The sequence below is a fragment of the Fusarium coffeatum genome, assembly GCF_003316985.1.
Source record: "Fusarium coffeatum strain FIESC_28 chromosome Unknown BRIP53273_contig_152, whole genome shotgun sequence".
Taxonomy (NCBI): domain Eukaryota; kingdom Fungi; phylum Ascomycota; class Sordariomycetes; order Hypocreales; family Nectriaceae; genus Fusarium; species Fusarium coffeatum.
The window spans coordinates 25,492-44,210 of NW_022157945.1; the positions used below are offsets into that span (position 1 = coordinate 25,492).

Here is an 18,719-nt window from a genome sequence, read left to right on the forward strand (position 1 = left end):
ACCGCCAAACCGCTGTGCCCAAAAAAGAATAAACAAGGAAGTAAAGGCCAAGCACTTTCTGTGCTTGAGGGGTATCGAGAAGGAGGCATGAGAGCCCTGAAGATCGATGGATCATGATTCAGAGAAAGGACGTTTTTGAATCAGTCGGCGATCTCGCTAGAGCTTCTGCTCGATGAGCCTGTTGCGCTCATGTGGTTTTTCGCCATTGAGACAAGCTTCCAGATGCCGAATGAGACACCGGCGAGAATGATGAAGAGAATGATGATGATGATGGCGATAACGTCGTTCTTCTTCATCTTGGCGGTTGGAGATTTGAGCGGGGAGTGTTTGATATAAGGTAGACCAAAGATCTAGTAGTGTTGATGCTTGAGAGAATGTCTTGATCTGATACAAAGTTAGTTGAGATTCTTGCAGCAGAATGCTAAAAGTATAGAGCTGACATACTCAGTCAAAAATGCAAGGTAGTAAAGGAAAGTAGAGTAAAGTGTTGAGCTGAAGTCGGTGTCGAGTCAAAGACGTGGTGCAATTAAGTCAACCAATCAGAAGCTTCGTGATACAAATAGATAGTGTCGTAAAGTAATCGTACTGCAATTGTCTTTCTATTTTTACCCAAGAATATTAAATCGTTAGATTTATTTCTCAAAAGTTAAAGATAAAATGGGAGCAGGAATGCAAAGTCTCAGTTTCTCTCTCTCAATCGCACATGGTCAGTCACTCTGTTATAAGTCGTTGCCCCGCCACCGTCTTTTTTCTTACAGCTTAGACCAGACCGGTAAAGCGACCTAATGAATGCCCGGGCTCAAGGGTACGACTCTGGATCTGGACCCGACGCGTTAAATGGCAAGGCTGGGAGCGAAGAAGCTGCCCTACCAGGGGTCTTATAGTGGGGGCTTTCAGGGGTTCTGACACGCTGGACAGCTTTGAGGTTTTCCCAGCCTCGCATAAAACGTCACCTCATCATCTTTTAGGCGCTAGACTATCCGTATATCGTCGCGTTAAAGCGCGTCAGGACTCAAAAGCCAAGGAAGAAACCTGAGGTGAGACCCTACCTCTCCCACCTCATGGATAGAAGTCAGCCTACCTGATTTAGTACTACGGCCCGTGAATATGCAAGGTACCACTCTCTACACGCTCACATGTCATGCATTTCTTTCAATTCCAATTGTTGATCGAGGTCCATCAAGGTCCTGAGCAGATGCCGAGTTGCAACTTTTATACTGTACATATGCTTGATGGTTAGATCTCCCAATTGGAATGAAGTTCACTTTCAGCCTAATAGCTACTGCTTGTCCATATTGCTCGAGTATCTTTGTAAAAGTAAAACATAAATGTAGGATGCATTATCCCCCATCAGTCGCCAGTCGCCAGTCGCCAGTCGCCAGTCGCCAAACGCCAAACGCCATTCAATTTGATCTCGTGTCCCTCGGAGCCAAGCACAAGTCTTTGTCTGCTGCATCTAATTCTAAACTCCTTCAGCAAGGGCCTTATTCTCACTTCTCTCGATCTTAAGGTGACGTTCGTAAAAGCGAAGCATCTGTATGGCGTCGCATTAGTACATGTCCAGATCAAACTGCGTTGCCTACTCACCTTCTGCGGACACTTTCTGTAGACCACTTCAGTGTCGTGCTTGGTCTTCTTGCCATTGTTCCATCTCAGGTAGACAATGATCTTGCCTCGGTTCTCGTCCTCCTCAACCTCAATTGATTCAATTTCATCCTCCCAGGACCCGGCGGGTGGGCTCCACGGCTTGGACGTGGCAGGTGGTGTGGAGTTGGCAGGATGTGTATTGCCTCGTCGGGATCGCTTTGTTGTGGTCGTCGGAGTAGCGGTGCTGGGCGTGCCGTTGGTCGCTCGGCGGCGCTTCTTAGTTTTGGCAGCGGTCTCAGTCTGTTGAAAAAGCTTCTCTCGCCCTCCAAATTGCTCGAAATACTGATCAAGGATTTCTTGAGCAGATTCTCTGTAAAAGGTACGTTAAACAAGAAACGCCTAGTCAGAAGCAGATATTTTACCTACCGAAGGTTCTCCTCTGGTTCCCATGTCATATCCTGCTTGGCTTCATATCCTTCCCACTTCACTTGGAATTTCAAAGTACCCTGCAACTACGATTAGTCTGTGGGTTCCAATCAATGCAGACTTCTCGTACGTCTTCATCGACAAAGTGCTTTTTGATCGCTTCGACAACAAACCTGTGGCGCATCAGTGTTATTCGTTTGATCATTGAGCTAATGTCTTACTCGTCCTCGTCAAGGTCCTCGTCGTCTTCGTCTCCATCCCCATCCCCATCCCCATCCCCATCCCCATCTGATTCATCTTCTGGCTTGGTATCTTCGAACTTATCCGACACCGCAGCTGAGGTCGATTTCTTTCTGGTAGTTGGTGGAGGCGTGGCGAATTCACCAACGTCAGAAGTCTCTTCATCGCTGAGAGCTGCGCATTAATTAGCAATTGTCGAATACATGTTGCGACGACGAAAAGTGGTGTTTCTGGGATGGGCGAGACGCGCTCGTGATGCGCCATCGTTTGTCGCATGGGGTAGGCGTCGACTGTGCGAATTATTCAAGTGATTAGCAACATACCAGGAGGCATTTTGAGGACAGGGTGTAGTTGCGCAGATATTGTCTCGTTCTGCCAAAACGAGGGCAACAGAAGCTATGCTGTTGAATAGGGCTGTTTATACAAGTGATGGAAGCTCCTTGATTCGGCAAAGAAACGACGATAAGTGGAGGTTGCAAGTCGCGTCGACTGGTAGCTTAAGGTAGGTACAGGCAGGCAGCTTGCCGACCGATACCTACCTACCTACGTAGGTACCTAGGAAGGTACTGCCCGATCTTAGAGGGGCGGTGTTGTGGCTTGATCAGGGCTGTGGCGCCTCTTCAGCATCACATGAGGGTTCTTCACCATTTGAGACGGGAAAGAAACACACATTACAAACATATCTCACGACTGGACTGTTCTGTTCCTGTGTCCCTTTGATTTGCATACCGGCTGTGCTTGTTCTACCAAGCTTCCGTCGCCTGCGGCTTTCCACAGTCGTCCGACCCCTTGTTTGATGCTATAGTGAATTGCATGAATGATAGATACCTACTGACGAGGGGCCTGGGCTGTCTATTTAGATCTAACCTCCTGAAGAGCAAAGATTTGAAAAGTCACTGTACGAAGTCGCAATCTGCCTTGGACTGTTGCATGCCAAAAACCGTAGCGTCAACAAATTCTTGACAAAAATGCGTTGGAGTAGCAGCAGTCTCGACTATCGGTGTAGAAGACAAACTATTTCATATCACTTTGCTTTTTCCACCACAAGGTCTCATGCTTGTTTCCTCCTAAATAATAAGCATGGCGATGTTCAGTCTCGTTTCCCACAATGCTATTGATGAACCATGGTGGATGACGGCTAGCAAAGAATTAGATGCACAGGCATGTGCTCCCACCGGCGGCTATTGTTATGTAGCCTCACAAGTTCAATTACGTTAATTATCGTATTCTGACCATACGATATGCGCTGGCTGCGGCTCTGCTCAGGGGTAAGAGGTATTAGGTATAAAGTTTATTAACGGACTACAGAGGACCAAGTTTCTTCTACTACGTAGTACATCCTTCTTTCTCGTCCAGTCCTTTTTGCCAGTACTCTATTGTATGCATCTCCGAGCTGCTCAATGTGGAACAGGAGGCCGACCTCTTGCCAAGCGGACAAATGGGCACTCTTAATTCGGCACGGAAAACCCAGGGCGGAAGGACGGATAGACCTGCCGAGTACTGCGCTCACCTGGAAAACTTGGAAAAGCCACTGGAAACCCACCCACAGAAGCAAGTTCCTTTGCATCTGACGGACTTAGCAGCTGCAGAGTATAATTAAGCAGATGCGGTGTTGACTGCCTCTCTGCTCTTTATGAGATAGTGCTGCTGCGGTGGTTAAGGGGCATGCAGAAGCTCACCATGTCTCGGACAAGGATCCAATGCCTAAGAACAACCCCGTGGTCGGTGCCACCCATGCTTTGCGCTCCAAAGCCAATCTTGTCCGGGCAGTGTAGGTGATGTATAGCGCTGTAAGACTGCCGGGAGGATTACACTTTACAGCTGTTCTCTCCCCCAGGTCACATTCTCTATGATTGGGTTGAAGATGATATGTCGTTGGTCCATGAGCCGTTTGCAAGAACTTATGTTTTGATGAACCTACCTACTTACCTATTAGACATTCATATAAAAGGGGCGCACGTTGGTGCACAGCCACCAAGCCTCTTCGGCTCTGATATGCACGTTTGAGGCGTGATCAGAACCCGCTGAGCATCCAATCAATAAATGTGGTCAACAGTTGAAACTAAAGGACACTATTTAGTTGACGCCAGGTCGTTGAGTTGTAAATCTCGGACAGCTATTTTCGCTTCACAATCCTCGTATATGCGGCTATCGTGGCAGCTGAATCTAACGGAACCAACGACTATTATAGATTCCAAGGGTCTGATTGACTACAGCGCGAGTGGATTCCTAGTAATATCAGCATAACCGACATTGTCTAGTGGGCTACAACTCCATCTCATTACAAGGACGGGAAGAGGGAGTTGGGAGCGAATTTGTTAATACAACGTGTAATATCCATAGCTTAATTTTAGCATGAGAAATTGTTGTATTTATAGCTGCTTATCCTCCTCCCCTTTTGGCGACCCTGGGCCGATCAACTGCAATTGCCGGTCCAAACTTATGTTACGAGCTGTCTTGAGTCGGTGTCCGTAGACAAGTCTTTGTTAAGAAGTGCTTCTTTCGACAATGTCTTGGTAGGCCATGAAGTTACTAACCTAGGTAGCAATTACATCATGAATCGAGATGTCGCCGTTACAAAATCCTAAGCACAATACCCAAGTTCAACGGCCTGGGCTGCCTTACTGTAGGAAATGTAGGTAGGTTGGCTAGGTGGATAACCGAAGAAATGTCCTCTAAAACTTGGGCGACAGAAATAAAGTAGATTAAATGCTAACCTAAGATGGGATAAAGTGACCAAATGATTTCGTCTCTTATGCTTTTAGCGGTCAGTTCTTCTGACACCCTGCGGGTTGGTATGAATAGATGGAATGGATGGATTGGATCTCATCGACAGGTAGCTCCAGGTCCCGACGGCACTAAACCGGACCTCTCAGAGAAGCCCGATCAGCGCTAAGCGAGCAGCGGGAGAGACATCCAGACGGCGGGACGGCCACTAAGCGTCAGGGGTTCCATGGGTGCTGCTTAGTGCTAGTGGCGCCAATCTGGGGGTCCATTTCGGGGGTCTTGGTTGGATTGGTTGCGCCCCTGAATAGCCTGGACCTGGCCTGAGAGGAGGCTTTATTTTAAAATGGAGAGGGGGAAAAAACCAAAAGAACAATTAAACCCAGCGATGCTAAGAGACCTGGCTTCCCCTTTAGTCTCTCATCGCTCGCCTCTAAATTTAACTAGCTAACATTTCGAGTCTCTCATTTTCTTCCCTCCCGTCTTGCTCCCGTTCTCGCCTTTGTCTTCGCTCGCTCTCTCAACTCGTCCGTACCGAAACTTCACATCTCGTCCTCTTTTTTTCTTTTTACATTACAATCCAATTCATCTAAACCCCATGCCCAGACTTTCATAACCGTCCGTTATACTATTCTTCCATCCGGAGGTCTCGGCCCCAATACGCTCGTTCTTTTTTCACTTCAAACTTCGCTCGCTCCTTATGATTAACGTCTGTACAGCTCCCCCATTGGAGCCGTAGTCGACTTTTACACTCTTATAGTTATCGAGACCACCGTATTTCCTTCTCGGCGCTCGTATTCACAAAGCTATTCGCATCCCCCTAATTTTCCCCGAACTTGATCCTTCGCACCTCCTTCAAAATGCCCGACTCAACGCCCCAAACCGCCGATTCAGGAACCCCCAAAGCTGGCGCCCCTAAAGACAAGAATTGCCCCTTTTGCGGCCAGGCCTTCACGTCATCTTCCCTCGGTCGCCATCTCGATCTTTACATCAAGGAGAAGAACCCGAAACCACCAGATGGTGTTCACGATGTCGATGCTATCAAGAAGCTCCGTGGTAGTATCACAAGGCGACAGCCCAGAGGTTCAATGGGTGGCAGGCGGGAAACTTCGACTCCTGTGGGAACACCAAAGGCACCTGTCATGAAAGAAGCGTCTCTTCCTGAAAACGAGGATTATCAATCGCCTGTTATCTCCAAAAACAACCAGCTTGTAGTTGACCAGTCTATGAAATATGCGCCTCCTTTTCAACCTACCTGGGAGGCGACTGGCGTTATGAACGATATCCCGAAAAGAGGCAGTTGGGAAAGCGACGCCGCACCCGAGCCACCGAAACGCCCCGGCATGCAGCGGACCGCCAGCAAACAAGCTATCCAGAAAGCTCAATTCGACGTCAAACAGAAACTTTCCGATGCCATGGATACAGCACGTGCCGCGGAGCTCGCATTGCGAGAGCTTCTCAGCTCTTGGAGGGCGGCCAAGTATGTGCTTTGACTTTTGAGTCGGTTTCGTTCATCGGATGCTAACTTTTTGACAGGGTGCAACTTGACAACAATTCAATGCCATTCGATTTTGATCCTTTATCTCTCGATTTTCCTGCATTGACCCTTCAATGCCTACAACCTCCTCCTACCCTCTTTTCGTCGACGCAGCATCCTACATCAACATCATGGTCTGTCCAATCGCCAGGACAACGCGAATTCGAGGCTCTACAAGCTTGGTTCGCAGGACAATTCAAGACTTGGAAGGTGACTTGCACTGCTGCCACCACCGCCGTCATGGATGAGTTTAAGTATCCTCCTTCAGCAAACAACTTCCGAAACCCCCAAGAGTCAGTCCGCAAAGCCCAGAAGATGGCAGAGCAACTGGAGGCACAAGTCGATGAGCACCTACAATCAGCGTACGCAGTATGGGGAACTTTACCTCTCCAACGCCAGCAAGAGCTTTGGATCTTAGAGTTGGCACGTGGTGTGGGGAGAAAACACAAGGAGGCTGAGAAGATGAAGGAACAGCATCACAGACTCAAACAAGAGAACGCCAATCTCAAGTCTCAGATAGAACAACTGAACAAGCTTCAGCAACCCAAGGAGTTTAGGCTTGCGCCGCCCGTTACGATCCCAATGGAACGAGAACTTCTTGCCATTTCTTATGAACAGGCCGTCAAGGGTGGAAGAGCTGTTGGCTTCTCGCTTGAGGATAGCCAGGTTGACCTCCCAACACTTGTCTCGAGGTCTATCGAGCGCTGGAAGAGCGTCATTGCTTCGTCGAGAGCCAATGCCAACGGGATGAATGCTCAAAAACCTTTAGACCAATCCGGTCAAGCTTCTGGCGGTACCGCCATTAACGGCAGTCAACCTACGCCACAAATTCAGACGCCATCACAGCCACAATTTCAACAGCAGCAGCAGCAACAACAGCAACAACAGCAAATACAGCAGCAACTACAGCAGCAGCAGCGACCTCAGCTTTCCAAACGTCCGTCAACAACGAGCATTAACGGGGCGCTCAGCGAACATGCTACTGCCTCCACCGCCACAACTGACCCGTCTTCCACTGCCGAGAACAGTGATCAAGATGCTGATGCGGAGATGGAGGACGATGATAGCTTTGCCATGGTTAACCCCTCTCCAATTAAGCCACAACAACCTATTCAGCAGCAAGCAACTCTTGAAGTGCCACGTACACGGCCTGTGCAACAACAACAACGCAATCCACAGTTCATGATGCCCACTGGAGCAGGAAGTCCTGCCAACCGGGCGGCAATCAACATGAGTCGCTCCATGCCTAACATGAATATGGCTATGCAAAATGGAGGTATGCATGGAGGAGACATGGCCATGGCAATGCAAGGAGTTCGCGGCGATGCCATGTTTCTGGAATAATACATCCATTTTCATGTTTTATAGCACAATCGCTGATATAGGGAGGCTACCGCCAAAAACAATATGTAATGACGAAAGAATTCGAGCGAGCTAAATTCGTGTTTGCTCACAATGCAACAACATAACATGGTGAACATCAATGACATCCACGAATGCTTTCATCTCGACGGTCTTTGCTGTAGATACTTTGATTTCGGATGTGGCTGAATCGTAGACAGAAAATTTACCCCGCGATTGTGGCGCCCACCATTTCTTCTGCCCCTCCAATGCCCTGACTGTTCCACTGACTCACAACATCAGCTTGACTCAATTTGCCGGCATCAGAGATTTATATCAGGTATCGACGCCTGATCTGGAGATCCTGCCATTTCGACTCCTTAACCGCGAAACGAGACGCAATCATGGCTGACGCTGCTGCCCCTCCGACCGAGCAGGTCGCCAACCTGCACCTCGATGAGGTAACTGGCGAGAAGATCTCCAAGACCGAGTTGAAGAAGCGCCAGAAGGCCCGCCAGAAGGAGGAGGAAAAGAAGAAGAAGGCTGCTGAGCGTGGCCCCGCTCCAGCTCCCAAGAAGGCTACTGGTGGTGCTGAGGCTGCTGAGAAGGACCTCACCCCAAACCAGTACTTCGAGATCCGATCAAGGAACATCAACAAGCTCCGCGAGACCAAGAGCCCCAACCCCTACCCCCACAAGTTCAATGTCACATACGACCTGCGCAAGTTCACTGAGGAGTTCGGTCACCTCAAGTCTGGCGAGCATGCTAAGGACAAGATCATCCAGATTGGCGCCCGCGTCCATGGAAAGCGAGCATCCGGTTCCAAGCTCCTCTTCTACGATGTTCGAACTGAGGGCGTCAAGGTCCAGATCATGTGTCAGGCCCAGGAGGTCCGTGAGGGGGCTCCCTCTTTCGAGGATCAGCATGAGCACCTTCGCCGTGGTGATATCATCGGTATCATTGGATACCCTGGCCGGTAGGTTAACTTTCAAATGTCAATCGAAGAAGCCTCTGAACTAACATCATCGTAGAACTGCTCCCAAGACCAAGATCGAGAAGGGTGAGGAGGGTGAGCTGTCCATCTTTGCTACTGAGATTGTCCTCTTGACTCCTTGTCTGCACGCTCTTCCTGATGACCACTACGGCTTCAAGGATCTCGAGCAGCGATACCGTAAGCGATACCTCGATCTCATCTGCAACGAGAAGGCCCGCAATGTCTTCGTCACCCGATCCAAGATGATCACCTGGATCCGCCGATACTTCGACGAGCGTGACTTCGTTGAGGTTGAGACTCCCATGATGAACCAGATTGCTGGTGGTGCTACCGCTAAGCCTTTCACCACTCACCACAACGAGTACGACATGCAGATGTTCATGCGTGTTGCTCCTGAGCTGTACCTCAAGATGCTCGTCGTTGGTGGTCTCAACCGTGTGTACGAGATTGGACGTCAGTTCAGAAACGAGGGTGCTGATCTTACCCACAACCCCGAATTCACTACCATTGAATTCTACGAGGCCTACGCTGATGTCAACGACCTGATGGACACCACTGAGGATATGATTTCCGGCCTTGTCAAGTACCTCACTGGCGGTTACAAGACCACCTTCCACACTCAGAGCGGCGAGAAGTATGAGGTCAACTGGGAGAAGCCCTGGCCTCGTTATGAGATGATTCCCACTCTTGAGGAGGCTACTGGCGAGAAGTTCCCTCCCGGTGATCAGCTTCACACTCAAGAGACTAATGACTTTCTCAAGAGGGTCCTGAAGAAGATGAACCTCGAGTGTACACCTCCTCTGACCAACGCCCGCATGATTGACAAGCTGGTTGGCGAGTTTATCGAGGAGAAGTGTGTTAACCCCTCTTTCATCACTGGTCACCCTCAGGTCATGAGCCCCCTCGCCAAGTACCACCGCGAGATTCCCGGTCTCTGTGAGAGATTCGAGGCCTTCGTGTGCAAGAAGGAGATCGCCAACGCCTACACCGAGTTGAACGATCCCTTCGACCAGCGCCTGCGTTTCGAGGAGCAGGCCCGCCAGAAGGACCAGGGTGACGACGAGGCTCAGCTCATTGATGAGAACTTCTGTACCTCGCTCGAGTACGGTCTACCTCCTACTGGTGGCTGGGGTATGGGTATTGACCGAATGGTCATGTTCCTTACTGACAACTACACCATTCGTGAGGTCCTCGCTTTCCCCTTCATGAAGGATGATAAGCTAGAGCAGAAGAAGCAGCTGGCTGCGGAGGTTGCTGGCATCGAGCCCATGCCTGAGGAGGGCATTGGTAAGTTCTAGTACTTTCTTTGGCTATGGTGACACAGCTAACTATGTAACAGCCCACAAGTAAAACTGGGTAATAAGTATTGTAAGCTTTATATGATGAGTTGGAGAGTGTGATTTAAAGTTAGGACATTGATAACAAGAGGGACAAAGGTTCAATCTTGAAACAAAAAATGAAATGCCTTTGGCTTGTTAACAGTTGATCTGATCTCTATACGGCACTCGTGATATGTTCCACTCAAACTTCTGTCAGGAGAGCACAACGACTATGAATCTGTTAGACAGACCCGTATGCCTCTGTTATTTACTAGTAATGTTTGTATGTAGGTTACCTATAGAGTAAACCTAAGGAACCTTCTGGATGCTTATGTTGGGCTATATATAAAGTTCAGCTTTCCTCCAGCCTTAGATAGAAGAATCTCAATCTGCTTCTTAAATCTCAAGTGAATCATGCGGCATTGAACAAGCTCTCACAAGAGCATAGCCTGTTTCACTCCAAAACAAAGCCCTCATCAGGCCCGGAATCTCAGATACCTTACAGGAACGCAACATTGTAACGAGGTCAGATACTACTTTGCAAACGTAGGGCTAGTGAAATAGCTTGGAAAACAGTAGCTTCTATAAGCTTGAGCTCGATAACATCCCAACAAGCCAATGAATCAGAGAATTGTGTACTTAGTTCTGTGGTGTTGTTACAAACGCCCAGACAGCGCGAACCAGCTGCCTCTTTCGCAATTCTATTGATGCTATTGGTATGGTACCATATTGTACAATAATAATTTACATATCCTCTTTCTAGGTCTTACAACTTCGTCAAATCGTTCACTTAGCAGCAGCCGCCGCCTTTAATCGCTTCTCAAGAAGACGGAGGGTAGGCTTGGGGATATGCAGCCTGTGCGCCAGTACGAGGGCCATGGTCAAAACACCCAAAGCACCAGCCTGGTGAGCTGCGGCAAGGGAAATAGGGACCATATAGATGAGGGTGCTGATGCCAAGAGCGACCTGAAGTGACACCATATGGAAAAGACCGTTGGCACCCTTCTTGATGTTGGTGGGAAGGATAGCCTTAACACGTCGGGTGCGGGCATAGATGAAGAGTGAAAGAATGGAGGTGAAAGTAGTCACGGCAAGGATTCGGTGGTTCATCTGGACGGTGCTTGGGTTCTCAAGCATGTTGCGCCACCAGAGGTCAGACTGGTCCTCCTTTCGCGAGTAGAACTTGTCAAAGAGCTCCTGCTTGGGAGGGAAGATACCGAGACCCATCTTGGGGAATTCGTTGTAGATCAATCCAGCGTCGAGACCAGCAACAAGGCCACCAGACATGGCAGTAGTGAAGGTCAGGGCAGCAAGGGCAAAAACGACACGGCGCATTGTGCGAAGACCGGGCTGACTCATTTCACCAATCTGCTTCATGGCTGCCTCAGGGTTCATAAGCCAGCGGCGAGTTCGCAGAACAGTTAGACCAGAGAGAAGCATCCAAGAGTAGCAGACGAAAGCGGTGGCAAGATGAGTGGTAAGGCGGTACTGGGAGACACGGGGATGGGAGCCAGGCGCGAACAGATCGTCCTTGAGACCAGACTTGACCATCCACCAACCAATAATTCCTTGGAAACCGATCAAAGCAGAGATACCAGCCAGATTCAGGGCCATCTTGGGAGTGACCTTGCGACGGGCGACTAGGTAGGCAGTGGGGATGACAAAGGTCAGGCCAATAAAACGACCCCAGACACGGTGAAACCATTCCATAAAGTAGATCTTCTTGAACTCGTCGAGATTCATATGAGGGTTGAGAAGCTTGAACTCGGGCGAGGCGCGGTACTTTTCGAACTCGGATTCCCAGTCCTCCTTAGACATGGGGGGGAGCGAACCGGTAACAGGTCTCCATTCAGTAATACTGAGGCTATCATGATGTTAACTGGTTTGCTCAATTGTCACAAGAGAGCGAATTAACGTACCCAGACTCGGTCAATCGTGTCAGACCACCAAAAACGACAATACCAAAAACACTAACAGCGCTGCCAATCAGCCAGAGGCCGACACCCTTAGGGTTCGACTCAGGCCATGCCTTCTTGGCGGCTTGAGAAATAGAGGGAGCTGCACGAGCAGAAGCCTGCTCGGCGATTGATCCAATTGACTTGTTGACAGCAGCATCAGCATATGACCGTGATCGGACGGTGTTAAGGACTCGGGAGGGCGTGCTCCGGGGAGCAGTTCGAAGACATTGGTTGCATAAGAAGAACTTTGAAGGCCCGGATGCTGTAATCGAGGTCTGCAAGAGTAACCTCCGGAGCCCGGGGGCGAAAGAGGACGCCATGGTTGAAGCCAATATTCTAAAGGTGAGTAAAGGAGATCAATTGGGAGGAGGAAGAAGAAGAAGTAGTTGGTGGCTCATTTATAAATCATACGACCCCAGAACAACGGCTATTCAATAAAATATCTAGTGGAGAGGTCAACATCTGATCCGATGTGACTCGGTATTCGGTGCAGGACTAGGTCCGCTTCAGTGGGAAAGGACCCCACTAGAATCAGCAATTTACAGCGATCATGATAGGCTTATCTCACACGCCATGATCCGTCCATTGGATGCCCCGCTAAGGGTCATCTCACCGCCAAACTTTTTTACGCGGCAGAAAAGTTGGAAAAAAGTGTTACCGTGAGAAAGACCATTTCACGTCGCAACTCAGGTCCGCGAAACCCACCACAACTCTCGACATTTTGGACAACGACATTCGAGAATTATCATGGGTGGACGACAGGCTCACGGAAGGTCCCTTGTGGCCGCCCCCAAAGCCAAGGCCGCCAACAAAAAGTCAAAGGCGAGAGCTCAAAAGAATGCGCTCGATGCATTTGGCATTGCGCAGGAAAACTTCGCGCCCAGACAAAAGCGAACACCTCGAGCGAGAGAGCTAGACGCCGAGATAGAGCGAAAGCATGGCCGAGACGATGACGAAGATGACGAGGAAGAGGAAGAGGAGGAACCCCAAAGGAAGAAGGTCAAGAGACCCAGCAGACCGGCAGATGATGCCGATTACGGAAGCGACAGCGAAGGAAACGAATGGCAATTAGGAGGACTACGAGAAGATGACGAGGACTCCGAGATTGAGAGTGACGATGCGTTTGGCGACAGTGACCAAGACAAGTTCGATGGCTACGCATTTCGAGGAAGCAAGACAACACAGCGCGAGGTATGTTGATTTATGAAAACTGGCTGATCTCAGTCTAACACACCCCAAGGACGACGATTCTGAGGACGATTCTCAAGACGATGAGGGCGAAACCCTTGGCGCAGACGCAATCGACCTAGCAACTGCTCTTGATCAATTCGAAGAGTCAGACGACGAGCCCGAGGAGAAGGACCAACCTGGATCTTCAGAATCTGACGACGATGCCTCTGACGAATCGGAAGAAGATGATGAGGATGACGACGACGAGTCGGACGACGACGAGGACGGCGAAAATGGAAATTCAGAAAAGATGCAGAACCTGATTAAGCAATTTGGAGGCCAAAAAGACGATGAAGACGACAAACCCAAGGCCAAAGCCAAGATTAGCCTGAGCGACCTTGGACTGATCGGCATTAACGACGCTAATATCAAGAAGTCTATGAAGCTTATGAGCAAGGAAGAAAAGGAAAAGCGCCCTGGTGTTTCCAAGAAGCTGGACGTGCCTTTGGCAAGGAGACAGCAGGACCGTCTCGACCGAAGCGCAGCTTACGAGAAAACCAACGAGACTTTGGATCGATGGAATGATACAGTTAAGCAAAACCGAAGAGCAGAGCATCTCATGTTCCCTCTCGCCCAGAATTCGGATACAGCTGGCCTCGACACTACTGAAATACGACCATTGACCACCTCGAACCCAAGTAACGAGCTTGAGTCTGCTATCATGTCTATCATGGAGCAGAGCGGTTTGTCTATGGATAAGCCAAAGAAGCCCAAACCCAAGCAATACGATGAAGAAGGCAACGAGCTTACTCGCAAGGAGGCTCTAGCCCGCAAGCGTATAGACCGTGAGGTGGCCGCAAGAGAGGCCAAACGAGCCAAGCGCATCAAGAAAATCAAGAGCAAGGCCTACCACCGTGTACACAGGAAGCAACGTGAGCGCGAGCGCGAAGGGGAGGAGGATAGCGAAGTTGATTCCGAAGCAGAGCGTGAAGCCCAAGATCGCCGACGTGCTTTAGAGCGTGTTGGTCAGCGACACAAGGACAGTAAGTGGGCCAAGCTTGGCAACAAAACAAAGCGAGCTGTGTGGGATGACGAATTCCGTGCTGGTTTGACCGAGATGGCTCGCAAGGACGAAGAGCTCCGTAGAAGAAAGGAAGGCCGCGCTGGTGGCTCCGACGATTCGACATCTGATTCTGACAGCGATTCCGATGGCGGTGAGGCATCTTTGCGTCGTCACCTCGCAGCCCTTGAGGAAGAGGAGAGTGTGCCTCAAAAGGGCGTGATGGGCATGAAATTTATGCAAAAGGCAGATGCCGCTAAGAAGGAGAAGGATGATGCTCTTATCAAGCAGATTCGACGAGAACTTGATGGCGAGGAGTTTGATGGATCTGCAGACGAATTGGAAGAAATTGGTCGACGACAATACGGTGCAGCAGATGGCAAGCCATTCAAGCCAGCTCTTGAAACATCATCCCGAGCGCCCAGGAAGCGCAGGTCAGAGGACAGTGATGACGAAGTTGTTATAACCACCGACGGTGCTGCTAGCAACCCTGCCATTCCTAACATCACAACCTCATCCGGGCCCGCCACCTCAGGAACTGCAGGTCCATGGGCTCGTGCCGACACGCGCCGTAAGAAGGGCCAGTCTGCCACAAGCGTTGGCGACATCGACCTTACACCCGCTGGCTTGCTCAAAGAGGGCTTCAACAAACCTAAGTCCAAGCCCAAGTCGAAAGCCCAGACTGCCGATGAAGCTTCAGATGTTGAGTCCGAGACAGATCTGCATCTCCCTATGGCGATCCGTGATCAAGAAATGCTTGATCGTGCTTTCGCTGGAGAAGATGTTGTAGGAGAGTTTGAGGCCGAGAAGACGGCCATCGCCGATGAAGAGGACGACAAAGTCATTGATAACACACTACCTGGCTGGGGATCGTGGGTTGGTGATGGTGTAAGCGCAAAGGAGAAAAAGCGTCACCAAGGCCGTTTCCTAACAAAGGTTGACGGTATCAAGAAGAAGGATCGGAAGGACGCCAAGCTGGACAAGGTCATTATCAACGAGAAGCGCATTAAAAAGGTAAGGCACTCTCCATCTTCAGACGTCGAAAAAGGAGCCATTTACTAACATCTCTCAGAATGACCGTTACCTCGCATCCCAGCTCCCTTTCCCCTTCGAGTCTCGCCAACAGTACGAGCGCTCGCTGCGTCTACCTGTTGGGCCTGAATGGCAGACAAAGGAGACTTTCCAGGAGAGCACCAAGCCTCGTGTGCTCATGAAGCAGGGCATCATTGCGCCCATGTCCAAGCCCATGACTTAAAAATACGGATACTGTGCAAATATATACAGGTACATATAATTGGCGTTGAGAATCAAAGGCTTGGTTTATCGATCTCTTCGTGTAGATTTGATAGGGTCTTTAGTGCACGAGAATAGTTCTGTAATAAGACGTTGCTTGTTCGGAATCAGATTCCTGAGAACCAAACTGAAGCCAGCTCATATTAATAATGTGAAACGATCCAGTCAAACAGCATAAACTTCTAGTTAAAGACATATCACCAGGCGAACGTTAGTTTGGTCATGTGTAGGTGTTTATCACCAAGGCTTGAAACCTATATTAGCAAGGAACCGGACATCAATGTGAAAACAAGGCTTTTTTGACACCACCAAATTGGTATCAGCACGACAGGCAAGTGTAAGGCTTGGAGCCTTCTTGGATAACAAATAGAACTTCGAAACATTAATTCACTGTTTAACCAACCTTTTCCTGTTCTCACCACTCCTTCTCCGACCTTGCAGTCCAATGATATAAATAAGAAACCCTCATATTGCAACTTGCTGCTAGACCAGCCTAGTGAGACGTGACCATATCCCCACCCCTTATTCCTTTTGACACAATGAAAATTTGCGAATGCGACTGAGACTCCCCATTCTTTCCACTGTTTAATTCCGAGCTTGTTGAAGTCTGAAACTTCCAGATGCGCGGTCCAGTCCAGCAGACTGCATCTCCTTAGTAATACAAATATGAAAAATTGATCGATTATCTGATCGTAGTTTAACGTATCGTCGACGCCACTCATTTGAAGCAGCTTTAGTGGATATCCAATTCGAGTGACTTGATAGAACAAGTCACGAATTTTGAAAGGTATGTTTAAAAACATAATACTTGATTGTTGAGAGTTAAGGACACCAAATCTGGCGCTAGCACTTAGTTTAGTTGCCAGGGTCCATCACATCAGAAGGGGTGGCGTAGAAAGCCAAAGCAATAATAATGTAGAGACCCATAAGCATAGCACCCTCGAGGTAGTTGGACTTGCCATCCTGGACCGTATAGGTCACGACCAGGACAGAGACGGCAAATGCAACAGTTTGAACTAGAAAATTGTAAGTGGACAATCTCACAAATGCCGGGTCCTTCAAACTTACAGGTTTCAAAGTGTAGAGTCATCTCGGATCCAATGATCCAGCCAACAATGACAAGGAAGGGGGTGACCAGAAGAGCGATCTGGATAGATGAACCGATGGCAACGCCCATAGCAAGATCCATCTTATCACGAACGGCAACTACAACAGCGGTGACGTGCTCTGCGGCGTTTCCGACAATGGGGATCAGGATCAAACCAATGAACGCACGGCTGATTCCTGAGGTAGTGACAAGGTCATCGATGCTGTCAACGAGGTAATCGGCGCAAACGGTGACTAAAAGAGTCGTGACAATCAAAACAGCGACAGCGGCGACGGGACCGATGGTGGGCTCCTCATGTTCCTGCTCGGCATCCTCATCATCCGGTTGGTTCTCGGCATCAAATAGGTTGCTGTGTGTTCGGAGCTGGAAAACAAGATAGAGAACGTAGAGCAGAAGCAAGATAATAGCAGTACCACGGGACAAGGTAAGGATGCTCTGAGCCTTTTCTTTAGAGCCACTCTGGTCAAGAACGGCATACAGCTACAAACGTTAGTGCGATTCTCATATATCAAGTCGCTCAACTTACAGCAGCAGGGATGACGAGAGAGGCTGAAGACAAAGTCATAAGAGAGCAGGTCGTTTGGGCGGTAGCTGAAGAGAATACCTGTTCTCTTCCGTTGCCAGACTCGCCTCGGTGAATAATGCCACCGAACAAGAAACACATTCCCATGACAAGCAGCAAGTTAGAAAGAATGCTACCAAGCATCGAGGCCTGAACAAGCTCGATTTCGTTTCGCTGGAGAGCAACAATGCTGACGATCAATTCGACGGCGTTTCCGAAGGTAGCGTTCAACAGGCCACCTAGGGTGTCACCGAGCTTCAGGGAGAATTCTTCGGTCGCAAACGAAAGGACAGCGGCAAGCGGGATAATGGCGAAGAAGTTGATGGTAAATACAGCAGTGGAGTTCCAGCCCATCTTGCCAGCGACAATGCCGAGAGGCACCATAACTAAGAGAAAGTTGACATAGTCTGTACAATGGTGTTAGATGCATGTGCGCCTGGACGTAAAGGGTCGCAAACTTACTGCTAAGAAGAGTGACCTTGGCGATGTGCCACGAATAAGCCAAGCTTCTGACAGCAATATTTTGATTATCGATACCGGGTGTGTGCTTCGAGTCGAAGAGAAACGTCATGGTACTCGAGTCTCGACTAAGGCTGATATGACCATTTCCATTACGATGGCCAAGAGTATCATGGAGAGCCGACGAGGCACCGCCGTTGATGAGCGGGCTGGTCTCGTCGGCCGCTCTGAGGTTTGCTGGTTTGTTCGACATTGATCGTCTGACTTGAAGGGTAAAGGACGGAAGAGCTATATGGTGAATCAAGTCACCGACATGGTCAGCGATCTAGCTTTTATTGATAATGAACATGAACTAGTGTTAGAACTCCAAAAGGCGGAAGAAGATCAATTAAGCAATAAGCAGTCAAGCTCAATGAGGCAAGGCAAGCTTAGCTTTGGGAAAGGCTGCATGGTAGGCTGACTGGGCCTGGCCTAGGCTAGACTTCTTGGCTCCCTCCCCATGGCCGATTGCTTTGAGCTTGTTTTGTTCTCGACGGAGCAAGGACCCTGCTGCGCCATCTCCTACACAATGATGAGAAGATCATGCCTGGAGTTGGCGCGTGGATGAAGAGTCGCATGTGCAGCAACAGCGCTTGCTGATGACAGGGTTTCAAACGGAGGGAAAGAGAGGCAGATAGCATACATTGGAATGAAGGGACTCGAGTTGAGGGCGAAGGATGGATGTATCAATTGTTGTCGCGTTGTCGATATACTCGATGGATTCGAGGAACAGATGGACTGGATGTACTCCCGCGTCCCTTTGTTGATGTCGAAGGGGAAGCAACAGGAATAACAGGCGTGGGAATGAAGTTGGAAGAGGGACAAAAATGACAAGGGCTCAGGCACGGGGCACTAGATTAAGATACCTACATACGGACACAATATCGTGAGTGGCGTCTCCA

At 49.3% G+C, this 18,719-nt stretch overlaps 7 protein-coding genes across 7 annotated transcripts; 3 read left to right on the forward strand and 4 right to left on the reverse strand.

The window, feature by feature from the left end:
- Nucleotides 1–140: 140 nt before the first annotated feature.
- On the reverse strand, nt 141–296 carry FIESC28_07037 (uncharacterized protein; the record flags this gene model as incomplete). The annotated part of the gene is made up of 1 exon (XM_031161179.1): nt 141–296. The coding sequence occupies one exon, from the start codon at nt 294–296 to the stop codon at nt 141–143; it is 156 nt and encodes a 51-aa protein (XP_031014725.1).
- Nucleotides 297–1,462: 1,166 nt separating this feature from the next.
- On the reverse strand, nt 1,463–2,586 carry FIESC28_07038 (uncharacterized protein; the record flags this gene model as incomplete). Its single annotated transcript, XM_031161180.1, has 6 exons — nt 1,463–1,534; nt 1,588–1,957; nt 2,014–2,093; nt 2,144–2,186; nt 2,235–2,427; nt 2,577–2,586. 6 exons carry the CDS (start codon nt 2,584–2,586, stop codon nt 1,463–1,465), a joined length of 768 nt encoding a protein of 255 aa, XP_031014726.1.
- A 3,251-nt stretch (nt 2,587–5,837) lies between these two features.
- FIESC28_07039 (uncharacterized protein) lies at nt 5,838–7,858 on the forward strand (the record flags this gene model as incomplete). The annotated part of the gene is made up of 2 exons (XM_031161181.1): nt 5,838–6,457; nt 6,514–7,858. 2 exons carry the CDS (start codon nt 5,838–5,840, stop codon nt 7,856–7,858), a joined length of 1,965 nt encoding a protein of 654 aa, XP_031014727.1.
- Nucleotides 7,859–8,259: 401 nt separating this feature from the next.
- On the forward strand, nt 8,260–10,199 carry FIESC28_07040 (uncharacterized protein; the record flags this gene model as incomplete). Its single annotated transcript, XM_031161182.1, has 3 exons — nt 8,260–8,831; nt 8,887–10,136; nt 10,189–10,199. 3 exons carry the CDS (start codon nt 8,260–8,262, stop codon nt 10,197–10,199), a joined length of 1,833 nt encoding a protein of 610 aa, XP_031014728.1.
- A 755-nt stretch (nt 10,200–10,954) lies between these two features.
- Nucleotides 10,955–12,446, reverse strand: FIESC28_07041 (uncharacterized protein; the record flags this gene model as incomplete). The annotated part of the gene is made up of 2 exons (XM_031161183.1): nt 10,955–12,032; nt 12,088–12,446. The coding sequence occupies 2 exons, from the start codon at nt 12,444–12,446 to the stop codon at nt 10,955–10,957; spliced, it is 1,437 nt and encodes a 478-aa protein (XP_031014729.1).
- A 427-nt stretch (nt 12,447–12,873) lies between these two features.
- FIESC28_07042 (uncharacterized protein) lies at nt 12,874–15,611 on the forward strand (the record flags this gene model as incomplete). The annotated part of the gene is made up of 3 exons (XM_031161184.1): nt 12,874–13,317; nt 13,367–15,370; nt 15,429–15,611. 3 exons carry the CDS (start codon nt 12,874–12,876, stop codon nt 15,609–15,611), a joined length of 2,631 nt encoding a protein of 876 aa, XP_031014730.1.
- An 893-nt stretch (nt 15,612–16,504) lies between these two features.
- On the reverse strand, nt 16,505–18,031 carry FIESC28_07043 (uncharacterized protein; the record flags this gene model as incomplete). Its single annotated transcript, XM_031161185.1, has 4 exons — nt 16,505–16,665; nt 16,718–17,237; nt 17,284–17,726; nt 17,782–18,031. The coding sequence occupies 4 exons, from the start codon at nt 18,029–18,031 to the stop codon at nt 16,505–16,507; spliced, it is 1,374 nt and encodes a 457-aa protein (XP_031014731.1).
- Between the last annotated feature and the right edge of the window lie 688 nt (nt 18,032–18,719).